This window comes from Rhopalosiphum maidis, chromosome 1 (assembly GCF_003676215.2).
Source record: "Rhopalosiphum maidis isolate BTI-1 chromosome 1, ASM367621v3, whole genome shotgun sequence".
Taxonomy (NCBI): Eukaryota; Metazoa; Arthropoda; class Insecta; order Hemiptera; family Aphididae; genus Rhopalosiphum; species Rhopalosiphum maidis.
The window spans coordinates 9,284,272-9,305,412 of NC_040877.1; the positions used below are offsets into that span (position 1 = coordinate 9,284,272).

General features: G+C 27.7%; 2 protein-coding genes across 2 annotated transcripts; one reads left to right on the top strand and one right to left on the bottom strand.

Moving 5' to 3' along the window:
* Positions 1-841: 841 nt before the first annotated feature.
* LOC113547936 (ribonucleoside-diphosphate reductase large subunit-like) lies at positions 842-4,838 on the bottom strand. The gene is made up of 13 exons (XM_026948530.1): positions 4,509-4,838; positions 4,193-4,275; positions 3,758-3,938; positions 3,395-3,543; positions 3,110-3,321; positions 2,576-3,046; positions 2,299-2,506; positions 2,013-2,162; positions 1,718-1,951; positions 1,423-1,650; positions 1,265-1,360; positions 1,019-1,207; positions 842-953 (listed from the first exon to the last, which is right to left on the bottom strand). The coding sequence occupies exons 1-13, from the start codon at positions 4,546-4,548 to the stop codon at positions 891-893; spliced, it is 2,304 nt and encodes a 767-aa protein (XP_026804331.1). The 5' UTR covers positions 4,549-4,838; the 3' UTR covers positions 842-890.
* A 1,356-nt stretch (positions 4,839-6,194) lies between these two features.
* Positions 6,195-14,297, top strand: LOC113549848 (ribonucleoside-diphosphate reductase large subunit-like). The gene is made up of 14 exons (XM_026951322.1): positions 6,195-6,678; positions 7,738-7,826; positions 10,122-10,299; positions 10,375-10,535; positions 10,609-10,811; positions 10,869-11,094; positions 11,156-11,397; positions 11,769-11,970; positions 12,063-12,212; positions 12,975-13,196; positions 13,269-13,481; positions 13,538-13,633; positions 13,707-13,895; positions 13,956-14,297. Exons 1-14 carry the CDS (start codon positions 6,627-6,629, stop codon positions 14,139-14,141), a joined length of 2,409 nt encoding a protein of 802 aa, XP_026807123.1. The 5' UTR covers positions 6,195-6,626; the 3' UTR covers positions 14,142-14,297.
* Positions 14,298-21,141: the final 6,844 nt, after the last annotated feature.

Genomic DNA, 21,141 nt, shown 5'->3' on the forward strand with positions numbered 1-21,141 from the left:
TGATTTGAGGGTCATATTTTCAACTAGGTTCAACAATATCAACAATGGTTTATTGATACATTATACCTCTTTTTACAAGTAAAATTCAAGGTTCATTCATTCACATTTCTTTTGCAATCCCACTATATACCAAAAACTACATCTATAAACATCATCTAATCCACTATATTATAACTCTCGCAGTCTCGCTGACTAACACCACACTAGCTCCATATAAAAATATTTGCTTTTCGGATTAAGTACTGTTATTAATTATTGTATACTATATTAAAATGTATTCTTGTCAGTCTAAGGTCTTAGCCTGTTTTGTATCAAAAATAAACAAAATAAATAAATGAACCTAAATACTAAGTAATTATACTAAATTATAATTTTTAATCCATAAATGGACTACAAAATAAAATAAAATTAAAATATTAGATGGCTAATAGATTTGTTTTAAAAAGAAATTATAAATACTTATTAATTATTAAAACCTCTAGGTCAATAATTTCTAGATTTAGTGTATGGATATTAAACACAATTAACCAGCAACTAATTTTATAATTTATAAATAAGATGAATCAGTAGAGGGGAAATGTGGAACTTTTTACTCAGTTTGATTATCGATAAACCACTCTACTTCATATCCACATCAAATCATCACAACCACTTTAATCTAAACTCTAGTAAAGACAATAAATAATTGTTATAGAAATAGAATTTAATATTTAATAGTGTAATAGTAAAATTAAAATTAACCAAATGAAATTATTGTATAATACAAAATATACTAAGCATTATAAATTTATAAAATATGAGGGTCTAAAAATATTTTTAAATTATACACTTAATTTTTTTAAAAAAAAAAAAAAAAACAATAAAAAATACCATAATATTTACAGAAATTATTAATCTCGTAGGTCCTCTTCAGTTTGTTTAATCCTTAGTTGACATACACCAGTTTTTAAACCCTTAAAAAAAATGTAATTATATTTATAAATCTTTCTACTAAATGTTTTAAAATTATTAAGATTACCATTTTCCATGTTGACATGTGCATTTCAGAAATTATTTCCTCATTTGCTTTAACCATATTAAGAGAAAAAGCTTGTGATTGATCAATAAATGGAGCACGTTCAGCAGCCATAACCACCAAAGATTTTTGATCTATTTCCCATTTTGTTCTGTATAATTTTCTTAAATCTTCTGGCAGCCCTTTAATTTCCTAAACACATTAGCTCATTAGTGTTAAATGTTTAATACCTAATTTTTAACAAATTACCTGAACTGAACCCTTATTATTCACCAATACAGATATTATATTCTCATTCCAAAGGTTAAGATCATGCAAATCTTTTAATAAGTATGGATTAACAACCTTAAAAACAAACAATTCAAAAAATAAAAATAAATAAATAACTTAAACACATTTAAAACTACCTGAATTTCTTTTGGTTTACTTTCTCCCAGAGAAATATATCTATGTTTAATATTTGTATCTAATGGTTCAATAGAATTCATATTTCCAAAAATTGAAGACTCAATTTCAGTGTTAGAAGTAACTGTAACTAGAGAATTACGTAGTCCGTGTTGTGCAATTTTTGTTTTTAGGCTATTCCAATCCCATAAATTAGAAGGTTTTACATTCCACAAATCAAATTGTAATAACTGCATGAACCAAATTAAAAAGTTTATGTACAATTATTAATTAAATATTAATTTTTAATTTTCTTACCCCTTTACTTGTCGGACTATTTGAATATGTTTTATATGGTCCATTTTTAGCAGCTAGTTCATTACTAGCTTCTAAAGCACCATAATAAATAGTTTCGTGAATTTTTACATTAAGATCTCTTGCTTCTTTATTATCGAAAGGATATTTCATTTTAAAAAATAAATCTGCTAATCCTTGGATACCAATTCCAATGGCTAATTGATTTTGTTTTAAACCAAATTTCAATTGTTCTTCCTAGAACAAACTTGTTAAACAATTGTTTAAGAGATTATTATGAAAAAGTATAGAAATTCACCTCGTTAAGTATAGCATTATTATTTTCAATTATTTTATTCAAATCATAAGTTATTTTCTTTGCTACTTCCTTCAGTTTATAAAAATCAAAATTATTTTCTGATGTTAAAAACATATCAACTGAAATTGAAGCAGTAGTGCATGTGGCCACCTATAAAACAATTTTGAAATTAAATTTACAATAAACTCTCTGTGCTTAACATATAAAATGGAAGATAATTTGCCTTCTAATTTTTATTGTTATAAATTAATATATTTCCTATAGGTTAAATAATATATAAAGTTACTTCATCAGATGCAGTAAATTGTACAGTATCTCCATTTCTTCCTGCACACTGGATTGTTCCCAAATGAGATTCATTACTTTTAGCATTACACGCATCTTTAAATAATAAAAGTGGTAATCCTGTTTCAATCTGAGATTGAATAATTTGTGACCATAATTTCCTTGCTTCGATTTGTCTTAAAACAAAACTTTTACTTTTCAATTCATACCTGAGAAAATAAAAACAATTGTAATAATTTAAATACGAGATTTATTCAATTATTTTGTTGAATTATTACTCTTTATAAAGTTTATCAAATTTTTCTCCATGAACTTCTATAAGACCAGGGCAATGATCAGGACTCATAAAGCTCCACATTTGGTCATTTTGTACTCTTCTCATGAATTCGTCAGGTATCCATAAAGCCAGATGACTGTGTTTTAATTTTATATCTGCAATAGTAGTCTTTCTAATTTGGTCAATAACTTTCATTATATCTGCATGCCATAATTCACAATAAATTGCTACGCCTTTAATGCTCTTTGGCCTTTCTAATGTTTCTGTTTTACGGACCATGGAATCATACTGCTTCAACATAAGAGGAAGACCACTAGATTTCCCATTGCTGCCTTTAATATAAGTGCCTGCAGCACGTATTTTGTGCACATGGACTGCAGTACTCGAATAAGGTAAAATAAATGTTGATAAACGGTTTAGAGTATCATAAATACCATCAATACTGTCTGCTATCATTGCTACTGAATAATGACTAATATAATAATAAAATACAAACATTAGTAATATTTTTTTTATATATAATTATAAATAGTACCTTATAACTGATACATTTAATTTTCTAGCAGCTGGCTGCAATTGCATAACTACCGGAGAAAACATACACAACTTTTGAGATAACATTTTATATGTCTCAATAGCTGAGTTAATATCATCTCTATGAATACCTACAGAAACTTTCATAAACAAATGCTGAGGTCGTTCAATAGTTTGGTTTTCAAATTTAACTAAAAAGTTTTGGATTAAGTACTGAAAAAACATAAATATTAATAATGTAGATATATAATATAAACATGATGTACACAACAAAATATAATATTACTTTTAATCCAAAGTAATCCAAAATATAATCGTTTTCATAATTAATTGCTTCATTTAATTGATCTTTATTTTTCATGATAATTTCATAAATATCATCTGATAAACCAATATTCCAATAACCATCATTTTTATAGATATCCTCCATCACATCTATGAATAAAATAAAATAAATCTATATTTGGTGCATAAGTTACATTGCAATTACTTATTATTTTAAATACTACATAATTTACAATTATTTTATTAGATTAAACATAATATTGTTTTTACTTAAGTACTTAACACTTATTTAAAATAATTTCCTTCTTTAGATATAACAAATATTTAGTTTTCTATTTAATCTATATTTAATGACAATATGTACCACTAAATTTTTCTTTAGTTTGCTTATGCAAATTAGAAATAGTAATACGAGCTGCTAATTTTCCATAATCAGGATGAATAGTAGCCATGGTAATTGCCATTTCAGCAGCTGCATCATCAAGTTGAGATGTAGTAATACCAGTGTAAAGGCATTTTTTGATTACATGAATTGCAGTTGCAGCCTAAAAAAAATAATATAAGGTTTGAGATATAATCTAAGATTTTACACTAAAAAGATAATACTGCTTAGTAACTTATTTTATTAAAAAAACAAAATGTGTGCAATTTTATCACAACCTTCTAATAGCATATTATGTTATATAAACTCAACTATACTGTATATAACTTAAATATAAGTTGTTTAATTAAAATATCTGTAATATCGTCTTTAATCATATTATTATATATTAATTAAAATATGTTCGATTAAACTCACTGGATCAATTTTTTCCAAGCCATAACATAACTGTTTAATACGTGCAATAATTTCATCGTAGTGAACACTTTCAATACTGCCATCTAAAACATTAATTATAACCAAATTATGTACATATTATTGTTTTTCATTTTTATTTCAGTTAAACCTAGGTATTATTTGAAAATACTAACAAAATAGACAATGATGCATATTATATGAAAATTATTCATCCTAAATTAGCTTTTCATAGACAACACAATAGCCTATAATAATATTTTGTAGTACACATGATGTGCAGACACACAATCTGGAACTTTAAATATAAGATACATACCTCTTTTTTGGACGTACAAATGCTTCTTTAGTTCGGCCATATTAATACTGAAATTGGATCGAATATTAATATAAAGTTAATACAATATCAATAATGCGCACTTTAAAATATTATAAGTTTTCAATCGAACACCGATACAACGAACATTGACGTTAACCAATGATCAATGTGCGCAAAAAATGTAAGGCGCAGGACGAGTATCGACTAACGAGTAAGGACCAAACGGACGTTAGGAATAGCAAATTACCAAAATGGTTCCTTCGTATCTACTCTACAGTCATTAGTTTCTGCGCGAATTACTATGTAATATCAGTAGGCAATCGGCAAGGTGGATTTAAATACATAATAAAAAAAAACACAAGGCTGTAGTTTCGCGCCAAAACTCTATTGTCAAAACAGTGAGACCAGTTTTGAGAAAAAACTTGTATCGTTTGTTGAACAGTGTCGAGTTAGCGTCAAGTTTAAAATAATAGTATGCATACAATAACAATTTCAAATTTGCATCACGCAAATATGCAATTATAAACGAACCAATACGACATCGAAGGTTTCGTTACCTATTTACAATTTACAACTTTTCAAGTTGTCGTCTTTGAATATTTTTTTTATGAGTTCCGACTTCTTCATAATGCTTATTCGACAATTACTGAACCGATATAAATGATATAGGTAGGTAATTACTAATTACTATAATATATTTAAATATATTATATTATTATAAATAATAAATAATATATAGTAGTATAGCACATATGTGACTGGCTATGTGACACAGCTTATATTAATATATTATTAAATCGATTATCATAATATTTTTACTGAGCAGAACTGAAAAATTTAAAATTATAATATTTAACCTTCAGTGTTTGATTGCAAAAAAATACGAACATTTATCGATTGTCAAATTTTGAAAAAGATGTTGTAGGTACCTAGTGGATAGTACATCTATTATAGTAGGTACAGTTTCTATTTTAGTGTGACAAATAGACGAAATAATTCATGTTTTCTAGTTTCTAGAAGATATTTGTCTAGATATGCTAAATATATGTAAATGGTGAAGTAGCAAAATTTACAAAAAATAGGGACTGCTATAGTAGAAACTAAACCCAGTAATAGGTACACCAATAACTGTATACCTGTCCCACCGCCACCTGCTCAAATTTTATACTGTATATGCATAGTAATGATTTTTTTGTATGTCGAGGACATGAATAATTCTATAACAAAAAAAAAAAAAACAAATATTATCTGTACTTTTTAGTTTTTAGTCTTAGACCCTATAGGAAATGGGAATTATATTTTAATACTTTTTTAGCAGCATTAACAGGGTAAATAACTATATGATTATGAATAGTTTTTTAGGCCCTAATTTTTGTTCGTTGAAACGCGTTCGCAGACCCAGTTGAAAAAGTTCACAGCTCGTCAGTTTGGCGCAGACTATGAAAATATTGAATATTTTGTATAGTCTGTAGTCTGTACTCTGATTTGTAGCTTGCCAGTTGCCACTTAATGCTTATAAATTATAATATTCATCTTTATTATTATTATGCCGCACAATAATTATTATTGTTTCAGGCTCCTACACCTACTATAAAAGTATAAATGTCTACAGATCAATATCGATGTGATATATTTTTACTATCGCGTGAGGTACGACTGTAAGTCGCGGCATATGGTAGAAAAAACGCGGGAAACCTTGTGCGACTATCTTTATGTAATCATTATACTCATTATGTGTTTCCCGCCGGCCGTCACTCCGCCAATTGTTGCGAATTTTGTGTTGTCCGCTATTCCGGTTTCTGTGTATCATTTGTTGGCAGTTTATAATTATTAATTATTCGAGGCTACGTCTACACTTTAACGTTTAACTAACTATTACTATTTACTATTGAAGTACATTCAGTTCTGACGGAAACGTATTCGGCAAAGCACAAATACTACAAATCAACTGCTCCAAATACACGTTGATAGCTTATTTATCATAGACCATACTATAATATTATTATCCGTCGTAGGTACTTTGTTATCCAGGTGTCAGGTATTGTCCGATTATACGATCGACCGTCGTTGATTTTTAATCAGGTTAAATTTTAACCGTGCTCACGAACCTCCCCAATCATGTCCGACTATGCAGGAAAGCCGAACACAAAACTATTTGTTAAAAAGCGTGGTAAGTACCGATGTATTTGTTATACACAATTTATTTGTTTATTATGGTATTGGTACCTTTATAATCAGCGCATACGAGACGTGATAAATTTACATATTAAAATTTGAAAAAGTGTTTCACCTCTCATTTTAATGATAGATAATATATTAGAAATGTACCAATTTAATATTTATTTACCATGTACAAACTGGGTATTTAGAAAGTCATGTCTCTTATATGCCAATATACCCTCTTCCCAGAGATTCCCAAAAATTAAAATTATATAACGTGTCTTATTGTATTCAAAAGTCCTAATTAATGAGTGGTCATCCAATTGGAAAATTAAGATTAATCTAGATAAATCAATTTATATTCCATTTATGCTAAAAAAAATCTATCTTCCTCCTTTTCGTTTCCAAGGAATACCAATTCCAATATCTTAAAGTTAAATATCTCGGTAGATTGACTTGGGATCCTCACATCAAATCTAAAAAAAAAAAACCCTAGACAACTTCATTTACTTCACACAATTATTCTAAAATCAAAACTAGCTTTTTACACTTGCCAAATGCAATATCTACTAATTTCCATTAAGACCTATTAGAACCTATGCAATCTTATTCTGGGGTTGTGCAAAACTATCCCAATTAGTAATAACGTACCCTGCAAATTTTTCAATTCATCACTCACTGCGTTATCTCTTCTGCATCATGATACGTATCCAATTCCACATTTTAAAATGACTAAAGTATAACCAATTAACCACAAAACATACAAAATTACAGACTCACTTTAACCTTCTAATTGCTAAACTTGCATCCATCAACTCACTTCTTGGAAATCCTACACGTTGTTTTAAGAGAAAATGGTGTCCATATTTATTGAATGATTAACACTACGGTCAACTAACCATTTATAAATAATTTGCAAAAAAATAACTTATTCTATCATTGGATGGCCTCCCACCTCATGTATATATTGTGTATTTTTTCATTTTTTAATTTGCTTATTATTATACCTTGTAGCATAGTGAAATTTAAAAAAAAAAAAATCTATTATCATTAAAATGTATTTGTTTAGATGGACGTATGGAAGAAGTGATGATGGATAAGATCACGTTGCGAATTGAACAATTATGTGAAGGCCTCAACATGGACTACATTGATCCGGTTATAAAACATTTTTGAAACAAGTTTACTTTATCAAGCTCTTCGGGAAATTATAAAATAATTATTAATTAAGTTAAGAATGATCAAAATGAGATTGAAATTATCATTCAGAATTTGTTTTGAAGTTAATCATTTATCACACTAATCACATTTAGTTGAGATATTGTATGTGTTGATAAATTACATTACGGGCGATAATATCAAACCAGGTTTTTAACTATATTGGATGTCATGTGATTGTTGGTAGGAGTTAAATTATATTTTGCTTGCTCCAGTTGCAAAATATTGCAATATCTATGGACCATATAAATATGTTAACACTTATAACTAGATCTCAGTGTATTTAACTATATGATTTATAGGCAGTCTGCAGTCTTCATATGGTAGTAGCATTGATTATATACTAATATAGTATTTATAATCAATGGTAGTAGGTTAAACAATTGTGTGATTAGTGATTACCGTAACAAATGATAAACTTCAAATAACTAAATTAAAGCAACAATTATTTATCACTAGGACCTGGATTTATATGCTTTAAAAACCTTAAAAATATGCATTTATATCCTTATTTTGTAGAAATATATTCTTAAAATTAAAAAATATGCTAAAAAAATCTAATTATTTTTAATATTTTTACATAAAATTATTTTATATTATGATAAATTTTCAATGGTGATGTCACATATTATAATTTTAATCTAAAAAAATCAATAACAGAAATATTTCTTTTTTAAAAAATTTGGTATGTGGCTAAATTAAAATAAATACATACCAAAAGTAAATTGTATTGACTGTAAATATAACTATAAATATGTTATTTAATTAATATAATTAAAATATTACATATTCATTCAAAAACTATCTATATGTAAAGAAAAATCTTAAAATACAGAAATATGCTGTACTTGTTGAAAAATGGCAAAATATGTACAAATATGCAAAATAAAACTTTGTATTTCAGATCTATTGACTATAATTTAAACTTGCAGCTTATTCAGTTACTTTTTGGACTGTTTGAAAAAAACATACAATGCATATAAATCCTGGTCCTACTAATCATATTGTTCTTAACTGAGTGATTTCTATTAGTTTCAATAAATATTTTTAAATTTCCCGACGAACTTGGCAAAATAAACTTTAACCTTATTTTTTATTAGTATTTAATAACATTAATGTAATAAAAGAAAATGAGTTTCTTTCAAAATCACAATCAGTTTTATTTAATTTTAATATAAATTTAAAAAAATATATATTATTTGACATATTAATCTATAAACAATATTTTTTATTTATTATTAAATATTAATCTTACCAATGGAGTAAAAAAAAAGTTGTAGTTACAAAGAGATAATTTCTTAAAATATACAAATAGAAAGCAAAATTATGTATTATTTGCTGTAACTAATTGCAATCTTATAGAAATAAAATTATAATCTATTTTTGTGAGTTTTATGAGCCATCAAATCATTGTATGAACCCTAAAATATTTTCATAGTTTAAACTTAAAATAAAAAGCTTAAGCCATAAGTTACTTTTTATTGCAAATATTAAGATAGGTCATTTGGGCAATTACAGTAAGCTCAATTTATGTGTTAAAAAGATATAGGTATATCAAAAATATAATTTCAGTTTAACTAAAAAACATATCACTGTAAAAGAAAATCAAGTTTGAGAGAAGATAGTCTCATAACGATAATTAAGTGTATTTCATGATATTGTTTTTTGATAATGCTGTTAGAGTAATTTTAATATTTTTCTATTAATATTGTAAATTATGATTGTTTCTAAAAACATTGAATTTATTATATAATTATTTAAATAATATATATTTGTATCATTTGTAGGTAAAATATATACATACAAACCTAGTATTATGTTTGATAGAAAGTGTAAACGATGATACTTATTAAACCATTTAATGAAATATATTTAATATTTTATGACATATTTAAAAACACTATATTATAAATCTATAAATTATTATAATACTATAATTGGCAATGTTTAAAACATAGAGTTATATGGTTTTTTTTTTTAGTATTTTTTTTTTTAAAGAATTGTGTGAAAACATTACTACTGTGCAAAGTAACAACACTTATATCCCTAACCTAGAGCTGTTCCTTAATATAATAGATAACTATTTTTTATATTATATGCATTTTTAAATTATATTTTAAATCTTTCTAATTTTTCTATTGAAATTTATACTTGCAACTAAATTTATAGTTTGATAATATTATAATTACTTAGAAAGTTAATATTTTACTAATTTTTGATTTTCTTACTTTTTAGCCTGAAATTACACTCTATGTAATTGGTGATTTATGCCCAGGCATAACTACTGTACAAATTGATAATTTAGCTGCTGAAACTGCTGCTTATTTAACAACTAAACATCCAGATTTTGCTGTACTTGCTGCACGTATTGCAATTTCTAATCTTTATAAAGAAACTAAAAAAAATTTCAGTGGTATGTTATTTATTTTGTTATTTTTCTATTCATAATTATTAATATTATATAACATGATTGATTATACTATTACAGATGTAGTTTATGATTTGTATAATATGCCCAATGAAAGAAATAAAAGCCGTATGCCAATCATTTCGGATTTTCATTATAATATTATTATGAAACATGCTGATCGTTTGAATAATGCTATTAAACATGATAGAGATTATGCTTACAGTTATTTTGGATTTAAGGTAAATACTAAGTTACATAGTTATTCTTTTATAATTTTATTAATTGTAACATTTTTTTAATGATATGTTTCAGACACTTGAAAAGTCATATTTATTAAAAATTAATGGTAAAGTTGTAGAACGTCCTCAACATTTATTAATGAGGGTTTCAATTGGAATTCATGGTGAAGACATCGATGCAGCTATAGAAACTTACGATTTAATGTCATTAAAGTATTTTACTCATGCTTCACCAACAATGTTCAATGCTTCTACACCTAGACCCCAACTTTCAAGGTAAGAATAAAATATAATATTTTATGTAAATTTAAATTTCCTAAAATTTTGGTTTAGTTGTTTTTTGGTGGCTAATAAATCAGATTCATTGGAAGACTTTGGTAAAACAATTAAAACATGTGCCAAAATTTCTCAATCTGCTGGTGGTATTGGTGTACATCTCCACAACGTTAGTGCAGCTGGTACAACATGGACCAAATATCCAAAACACGAATCACATGGTCTTGTTGAACCCTTAAAAGTTCTTAATGATTTGGCTCAATATATTGACCAAGGTGGAAGAGTAAGTTTATTTTATTTAGTTTAAATCTTAAAAGTTTCTTTAATGTATTTGGATTTAATAGAGACCCGGAGCGGTTGCTGTTTATATTGAGCCTTGGCATGCTGATATATATACTTATACAGAGTTGCGTAAAAATACTGGCAATAAAGAAGAAAAAACTAGAGATTTATTTTTGGCTCTTTGGATACCTGATGAATTCATGAGACGTGTTGAGGCTGATCAATCTTGGAGTTTAATGTGCCCACGTAAATGCCCTGGTCTTTCAGATGTCTGGGGTGATGATTTTGTAAAACTTTACAAAAAGTATAACTAATATTTATTATTTAAATTTAAATGTAATTGTTATTAATTATTTATAATACTAATTCAAAGAACTGATATATTGTTAGTCTAAAGTCACAATTGCAAAAAAAAAAAAATTAATTTTAATTCTGAAGAGAGGGATTAATGAAAAGGTTTTACATTTATGTATGTTTATTTTGTGTGTATACTTTTAAAGCAAAATATTGAATTTTAAATGGCAAGCTCCACTTAAAATTATTATAATTTATTTTATTGCTTTAATAAAAACGTATTTATCGCCTAATTATAATACTTAAAACATTTTAAATTATTTACACCTTGAATCATACAACAAAACATATTTAATAAAAATGTATATTTTATTACCATAGGTACGAAGATGAAAAACTTTATAACAAGCAGGTATCAGCTAGAGAGTTATGGTTCCGTATAATAACTTCTCAAATTGAAACTGGTATGCCATATATGTTGTACAAAGATGCATGTAATGCTAAAAGCAATCAGAAAAATCTTGGTACAATTAAGTGTAGTAATCTTTGTACCGAAGTCATTCAGTATACTTCACCAGAAGAGGTCAATAATTATTAAACTTTTTTATTATTAATTATTTCATTAGGTCAATCTTTTTAATTAATAATATTTATATCCTTTGTTTTGTTTGATAGGTAGCAGTATGTAATCTAGCTTCAATTGCAGTAAATATGTTTGTTAAACCTAATGGAGAATATGATTTTCAAAAACTTTTAGAAATTACTAAAATTGTCACAAAAAATTTGAACAAAGTCATAGATGTCAACTATTATCCTGTCATAGAAGTAATTAAATTTATTTAATTAAAATTTAGATATGTTTAGGGTTTGAGACTTCTTGTATTTATATGGAATTATATATATATATACTTTTCTGTAGACTGTTTTTAGATGAGATTGAAATTATTTTCATGATAAAAATAATTTTAATTATTTTTGCAAATTTCATCATATTTTAAATAAAGAAAACATTTGAAGATTTTATAGCATATTAGATCATTTTTAATTTTTTTAACTTTGTATAATCATCATTCAGTGGCTAATATTGTGCTTGTATAACATCAAAAGAATCTTCTAAAATATCTTGACGTACAATTTTAAGATTATCTTTATCCATTCGTAATTATAGGTATCAACATAATATTGTTATTTATTTTATTGGACAAAATTATGATTAGAAACTTAATATAATCTTAACAAAGTCAGTATGTGTATTGTAGTTATTATATTTGCGTGTTACTAATTATCGACTATCCTATACAATTTAGTGTATTTTTTCAAGTACTTAGTTTTATTTCAAGAGTTTAAAAATGTCTAAAACATCAACTAATAGTCACTTTAGTCAATCCATAACTAATAGTCAAAATATATTTTTCTTAAACATTTTCAATACTAAATAACTGATTTATTCTGACTTTTAATTAAACATTTTAGCTGCATGTTTTTAAGCATGTTTTAATAGTTCTGAATGTATATTTTGATTATTTTTAGTGTATCAAGTCCTGAATCCTAGTCATGTCTATTATATCTTAAATGTTATTCACTTAGGCTGAAACATCAAATAAACGACATCGTCCTATTGGTATTGGTGTCCAAGGGTTAGCAGATTTATTCTTATTGATGAGATTTCCATTTGGCTCTCCTGAATCACGAAAACTTAATTTACAAATATTTGAGACTTTGTATTATGGTGCGTTAGAAGCTAGTTGTGAATTAGCTGAAAAATATGGAACTTATTCATCTTATCAAGGATCACCAATTAGTCAAGGAGTATGTACTCAAAAATATAACCATGTATATGTTGATATGTTGATTAATATTTAATTAAATTTATGATTTTAGATTTTTCAGTATGATATGTGGAATGTAAAGCCTACTGACCTATGGAATTGGGATATATTAAAAGAAAAAATTGCAAAACATGGTGTTAGAAATTCATTGTTATTAGCACCAATGCCTACTGCTTCAACAGCTCAAATTCTTGGAAATAATGAATCTATAGAACCATATACCACAAATCTATACTATAGACGTACTCTTAGTGGAGAATTTAGTGTTAGTAAATTGTGTAATTTTATTTAATTTTATTTTTAACGCATCTCATACTCTAGGTAATCAATCGTCATTTATTGAATGATCTAATTAAGCTTGACCTATGGAATGAAGACATGAGAAATAAATTGATTTACTTCAAAGGATCAGTACAGGTAAAAACAAATATTTTGAAAATAGTTTAATGACTAAAATTTGTACTTAAACTTAATATTTTTGTTAACACAGAAAATAGAAAATATTCCAGACAATATTAAAGAATTGTACAAAACAAATTGGGAATTATCTCAAAAAATCATATTAGATATGGCTGCAGATCGAGCCGCATACATTGATCAATCTCAATCTCTAAATATTCACATCGAACATCCAAATATTAGTAAAATATCATCTGTACATTTTTATGGATGGAAAAAGGTAAGTTACTTATACATTTTTAAATATTTTAAGTACTGTATTTGCTTAATTGTTTAACAGGGCTTAAAAACTGGTATGTACTATTTGCGAACCAGACCAGCTGCTGATCCTATTCAGTTTACAGTTAATAAAACTACACTATCTAATAATGTTGCAATTCAAACTGAGAAGAATGACGCACTAAGTATGCAACAATTGGTGTGTTCATTGGAAAACAAAGATGCTTGCATGATGTGTGGTGCTTAGATTATTGTGATACATAATTAACATTTGATCTGTTAAATTATTGATGTACCAAACAATGTTTATATTTATCATTTATGTGATAATATTACATTAATATTATTATAATTTTTTTCTCAACTATTATTTATATTATGATGTATTATCTATAATTTATTATCTGTGGTATATTTTTTAATGTGTTTACAAGTAATTGGGAAATATGTAAAAAAAAAATCCTGATTCATAAACAAAGTTGTATTTTTATTTTATCAATTATAATTTTTTACATCATAAACTTATTTCTTTTTTTTACTAAAAATGATTTTGTTTATTAACCAAATTAAATTCTTTTCTATTGTTTTATTACTCTATCTTCTTTTTTTATTAATTCAAATCAATCTTTTGCTTTGATACGTAGATGTTATGCCTAAATTTTTAACTCATCAAATGTTAACCCCAACTGTTTTGGTAATTGTGAAGTAAATAGAATTTATTAATCAAATGTGTTTAGTAGAAAAACCTATCGTTATATAACAAAATATATTAATTTTGACTGAATACTTTTTTATTTAATTAAGAGAGAATAAGATTGAATGGTAGGAATGTAAAGATATGTATAATATTGAATTTCTAAATCTTAGTACCTAATCCCATAATAATAATAATATATAAGAAATTGATTGCATCCAACTTATAAAGTTTTTTGACCTATTAGAGAGTAGCTGTTTCTTAGCAAAATAGTGTGTACTTTTCATATTATTTTGCCTGATATTTAAAGAAAAATTTTTATCCAAGTATTTAAGAACTGGAGTAAAAGAAGATTACTATTTTGTTTCTTATGTATCTTAACTAAGCAATGTCAATGAGAATGTCTACAGATTCGTTACATATTTCTCAAATTAATCACAAAGAATTTACCAATGAAACTTATCTGTTTTTAACAAAACTGATTAAAAGTCAAAATACTTGAAAACTTCATACAAGTTTCCTTAACAGAGGAAAACACTTAACAATTGAATATATTATTCTAAAATTAAATTAGTTATATTTTTTAGATCCTGGTATACAATTATAATTAATTTAAATAATGAGAACAAGTACATATTATTATCTAGTTATATTATTAGACAATAAACAGAATAGACTAAAGAGGATTTAGGTTTGCGTTCTATTATTTTTGCCTCTGTAACATAACTAATATGCGGTCTGTAAAATCAATATCGTGTAAAAATTATACAGTGGATTTATTGACATAATATCGAAGTTAAAGTTAAGAACATCGTTTCTATGTAGGTATTTTGTAAGATATTTTTAAATCTTTATGCGATTTATAAATATTATATATCAAGATATCGACCATGTAAAATATTAATTTATTACAATTTAACTATGTTCATATTATTATTTATTATCATGCTTTAAAATTAAAATATAAAAAACCCACGTACCGACACAAATAATGTTTCAACAGTAAGTTTGATAATAGTTAAATGCATTATATAAGTTAATATTTCTTTTACTTCAATAATTCCTAAAATTTTCTCTAGAATTATTAATTATAAATTGACTTGTATATTTAAAAAAATTCTTATTTCGCAACAACATGTTTATACAAGTAGTAATAAATCAACATTAACCAATCTTATTAATTTTAAACATTTTATTTTACATTTACAATCAATTTCACATAGTACTCAAGTTTCAAACTGATACTACTTTTATTTTTTACTAACTTTGAATAGGTGTTCAATAGTATTGATCATAGTTAATTAATTTTAGAAATAAAAAACAAATTGGCTAATCTAATCCCTTATTATTATATTGGTTCTCTGGATTCTCATCATCTCATCCTTCATTTCTCTACGTGAGAGATTCAATAAATCATTATATATTTGAAGAACTTATAGGCATGTCCACGGGGAATGTATGGTATGCACCTGAATCCCCTGTGATTTCAGATGGCACCAGGAATTAAGAAAAATTGTTCAAAAAAGGAGGACTAAAGCTCCTTATCCACTAGGTAAGCAGATCTGGACACGCCTACGGAAGAGATTGAAGTCAATTCAGGCATTCCACAAGGATTACCTGTCTCCTTTTTTGCTTTATTTCTTTATTAATGATATTATTTTTTCCTTTAACAGCTCTAATGTCTTACTTTTTACTGATGATATGAACATTTTTCTGTCTAATACTGAGGATCTCCTAAGTGATTTGATAAGCTTAAACAATGATGCTTACAAAACGGCCGTTCCTTAAATATTAATATATTTCTAACTATTAGTTTTTTTCTGAGAAACCCACAAACTTGGTTCTGATTATAATTTAAATGTTATTACTCTCACTCGTACTTAGAAATGTATATGACTGGGGTCATTCTATAAATGCGTGCTGCACGGAGAGCCCGCGAGAGCGTTACTAGGTCGTCATAAACCACCTGCAGGTTAGTTTTAACATTGATTATAAATACTTCAATGGTTTTAGTTTAAGTTCTAAACCAGTTAAGCACAAAAAAAAATATAAAAATATCTATCTACAATATATTGTTCACAATTTTCACTAGCCGTACATAAACTAATTTAAAAAAATAAAATTATATAACAATAAACAGTTAAATAACTTGATAAAAAACTTTATTCACGTCAAACGTAATTTTTAATACACTGAATATAGCTGTAAGTTGTATACGCTATTAAAATTTGTACAAATATAGCATTCTATATGCTCGTCGTATATTTATTAAGCACAGCAGCAAGTCAACAAACGTCGGAAAAACCTTTTTGTCTGTTTCCAAAAATATCCGCGTTAGTTTTTAACGATTATCGATGCCGCGTTCTACGAATCATCGGGCGAAATTTGCAGCATTTCTATTTCGATAGGCGGTCACGCTTATCGAAATATTCGGCAATGAAACACATCGCGGACACACGGACCGGTGACTTCAACGGGGCTGCTCACCACATCCGACGGGCCTTCGTTATGATGTGTATCACCATCGGAACACTGGCGTAACGACAACGAGGGAACCGACGATTTAGCTTCTACGGCTGCAGCAGGCGCCATCACAGCAGCGTTTATGATAGCGATCATTCGTCGCGTCTGCAGTCCTGCAAAATTGGTCAGCAGGATTGGCAATGGACGATATTCGAGTGGCGCGTCAGGATTCTGCGGCGGTTCATCCGAATCGCCATCGCCATCAGAAGTTATTATTTTTATGTTTGGAATCGATCTATAGCACAATTTAGCAATTAAATGCGAGAATTCCGAGGTTTCCGATGATATCTTCGTGGTTCTTTTGAGCGTTTTGCCATTTTTTCACAATGGTTCCCGTCGAGGCCGGTGCGATTTTGCAATTTGTAATATCATCATTATTATGCTTAATTTTTGATGGCCAGTTATGACAAAAAATTAATTTTGCACTGTATTTCTGACATTATAATTTATATAATTATACATATTATCAAATCAAGATCAGAGTATGATTAGAGCGGCACTGCTTAATCACCACAAACGGTAATAAAATTAATAAAATTATATTGTCGTCTAACATTTCTGGGAAGAGGGAGGATTGAGACCCCTGTCTACGGCACTGTTTTTCAGGTATTTCATAATAAGACGTATATTTTTGTCTTATGCTTTGTAATTTTATAATGATAAAATAATGGTACTACGCCATGGTATCCTGGAAAGGCGATTTTGCAACACTTGTTTTTCAATTTTTTGATATATCATTGTGATATATTTTGTCATGCATTTCAATAATAGGTACGCTTATAAAATATAAAGTTATAACGTCTGTACTTCTCATTCGAGATGCTCAACACTAATCGATACATACTAATGCCAAAATAGCTTTATAATAGACCAAATGTAAGAAAATTTCACTTTTAACGTAGGTTTTCCTTCGGAAATAGTAATGTTAGTAAGGAAATTCCATTTTTGAAATATTCAAACAAGTTGAATATCTATATGACTTCAAAATATACAATATTATACATCGTTATGTTGAATATATTTTAAATTTCTAGAAATTTTTATAAGTTCTGTATTAAAAATGTACGTTTACATTATGTTTTAATTTTTAAATGTTGATAACTTCCCAAAAATCATACTTTTTTAAAATTTAACAATCTTATTTGGTGATGTTTGCAGTCCAAATGGAATATTACACAAAATAATTAGCTGTAGTTGACTTAGGTAAGTCGTTTAATTTTTATTATTTCACTAAAATCTAGCATTTAACTTGTAGGTAATATAGTTTTACGTATAGGTACAATTAGTACAATACAAAACAATTTAATCATTGTCAATTTGATCAATAAGTCTAAAGTCTTATTAAACATTTATGTAGTTGACTGAAATCTTTTGGGCGAAAAAAATAAAATAGGGAGGTACCTATAGGTATATTTATTATAAAATGCTATATTATGTCACAAAATCATTCCCAGTTCACTCGATCAAGTCCAATATAATGTAGCCATTCCGCGCGTATCTATAGTTTTTGAAATTATTTTTATTTAATTTCATGATTTATATAATATAACATATATCCAATGATTCCAATGATTTTGTATATTATTTAAAAATGAGGTTACGGAATCGAGAAAATAACTTAAAGCAAAATGGCAAATCGATCTTGCTTCGAGCTAGTGAAACGGTAAGAATACTCAACACGAATTCCCAAATGAAATCGAGGTACAGCAGGTACTACGACATTATTTTCTATAAATTATTAATTTGTCAATATTATCCCTTGTGCCTCATATAGTATAGGAAAGTTGAAAGTATATAGGATTTAACTTTAAGACCTTTAAGCCAATGCTCGTTAAGTATTATATATAATAAATTATACCTATATTATGTATGTGTGTGTGTGTGTGTTTGAGTGTTTCGGAGTTATATTTAAGTTACGGCAGATTATCCGTAAGTTTTTGGAATGATTTTGAGTCAAATTAATTGTTTATTTTGAAAATAAAACCAGGGTGCCTGGCGTAAACTTTCACGGTGGAACAAAAAATTATACGATAAAGTCGGGTCTGCGGTATAGTAGTTTTATCACGAGTGCATAAAACGTAAAAGTATATAATGTAATAGGATAATCATTTATTATTAAACTTATTTCTTGCGTTATTATGTTCTCAAATTATTGAATAAAAGCATAGCTATAGAGTCTTATAATAGACTGTACACATAAATTTGGTGATAAAAATAAGAATTCGGGTTGGTTCAAGAGGTTGTATTTGTGAGCTATATATTTAAAGTACCTGCCTTATTCACGGAATGAACTACATTAATAAAGTGATTTATCGTCACGGTTTTAAATAATACTACAGGCAGCAATTAAGCTGCAGAGATCATGACAATATATTATATTATATATTTGGTAAGTATAGGTAGTTACCAAACTAGTAAATATGTAATAAATAACGCGATCTTTCGTGACAACCATCATATAGTAATAATTACCGAAAGATTAAATAATGATTTTCTTACTTGTGAATCTGAAATATATACTTACTTAGTTATATTTTAAACGATGTTACGATGTTTTGTTTCTGTACATGATAGTTGTTAGCGACGACTTAAGAATATAGGTACCTACGACTTACGAGTTATATACCTAGTCGTGCCATAAGTTCTGTCCCTATTTATCAGTTGTTCCATTAATATTTTACGATAACACTAATGACTTTGTTTATGAATATAATTTTCAACAATTGTAATATCTACTATTTTTGGTTAGTACGATAGTTCACGTCAAGTATTAAACATGGAATGGGGTATTAAAGAAAATCGTGTTGCTGTTATTGCGTTATTTAAGTGTAATAAAACACCATTAGAGATTTTCAACTTGTTGAAACTGTTGAAAATAACGAAAAAATTTGTTTATCGGACCATAAAACGGTTCAACGAGTTCAACACTATAGATGACAAGCCAAGAAGTGGACGTCCACGTGAAATAAGAACAAATGCAGCAGTCAAAGCTGTCGCACAGAGGATTCGTAGAAATCCACTTCGCAAGCAAAAAATCATGGCTAGAGAAATGAAAATTCCACCAAGAACCATGTCACGAATAATTAAAGAAGACCTTGGTCTTGGTGCTTATCGAAGAAGCACCGGTCAGCGGTTGACCGACGCTTTACGTCAAATTAGAACGACAAGAGCGAAGAAGTTACTTAAGCGGTACGCAAAAAATGGCCACAGACAGATACTGTTTACAGATGAAAAAATTTTTACTGTAGAAGAAAAATTTAACCGTCAAAATGATAGAGTTTATGCTCACAACTCTCGGGAAGCTGCTGAAAATATTCAAAGAGTAGAAAGAGGACATCATCCAGCCTCAGTGATGGTTTGGTGGGGAGTGTCATATGAGGGTGTTACTCAACTGCATTTCTGTGAGCAGGGAGTCAAAACACGTGCGGTTAACTACCAAAACGATATTTTAGAAAAGGTAGTGAAGCCTTTAAGTGATACTTTGTTTGTAGGAAAGAACTGGACCTTTCAGCAGGATTCAGCGCCTGCACATAAAGCAAAAACCACACAACGCTGGTTAGAGGTCAATTTACCTGAATTTATCGCCGCTCAAGATTGGCCCTCGGGAAGTCCAGACCTCAATCCTTTGGACTACAGACTGTGGAATATTTTAGAGGAGAAGGCCTGCTCTAAGCCCCATCGAAATATCGAATCATTAAAAGCCGATTTGGTAAAATCAGCTGCCTCAATACCGTTAGAAGTGGTGCGTGCTGTCATAGACGAGTGGCCAGATCGTTTGAAGAAGTGTATAAATGCAAATGGTGGACATTTTGAATAGTATTTATTTTTTTTTAGTTAGTAAGTTAATAAAGAATAAATAACATCAGTTTTTTTATATTTGTTTTATTTTATTTATTAAGTATACACCTTTGTATAAGGGACAGAACTTATGGCACGACTAGGTACATTATTACGAACTACTTTACAAATGGCTATTCCCGTATTTTAGTATAATCGCCCTGAAACTTATACATCAACTTAAAGTTCTTGA

Bases quoted from the DNA above. Each gene is read 5' to 3' on its own strand.
- LOC113547936 (XM_026948530.1), bottom strand. From the start codon at position 4,548: ATGGCCGAACTAAAGAAGCATTTGTACGTCCAAAAAAGAG. The intron at 3,939-4,192 runs GTGAGTTTAATC...TATTTTTTTTAG, and splicing joins GCTTGGAAAAAATTGATCCA to GCTGCAACTGCAATTCATGT. The intron at 1,651-1,717 runs GTAAGAAAATTA...TGGTTCATGCAG, and splicing joins ATAGTCCGACAAGTAAAGGG to TTATTACAATTTGATTTGTG.
- LOC113549848 (XM_026951322.1), top strand. From the start codon at position 6,627: ATGTCCGACTATGCAGGAAAGCCGAACACAAAACTATTTGTTAAAAAG. The intron at 10,812-10,868 runs GTAAGAATAAAA...ATTTTGGTTTAG, and splicing joins CCTAGACCCCAACTTTCAAG to TTGTTTTTTGGTGGCTAATA. The intron at 13,482-13,537 runs GTTAGTAAATTG...CTCATACTCTAG, and splicing joins CTCTTAGTGGAGAATTTAGT to GTAATCAATCGTCATTTATT.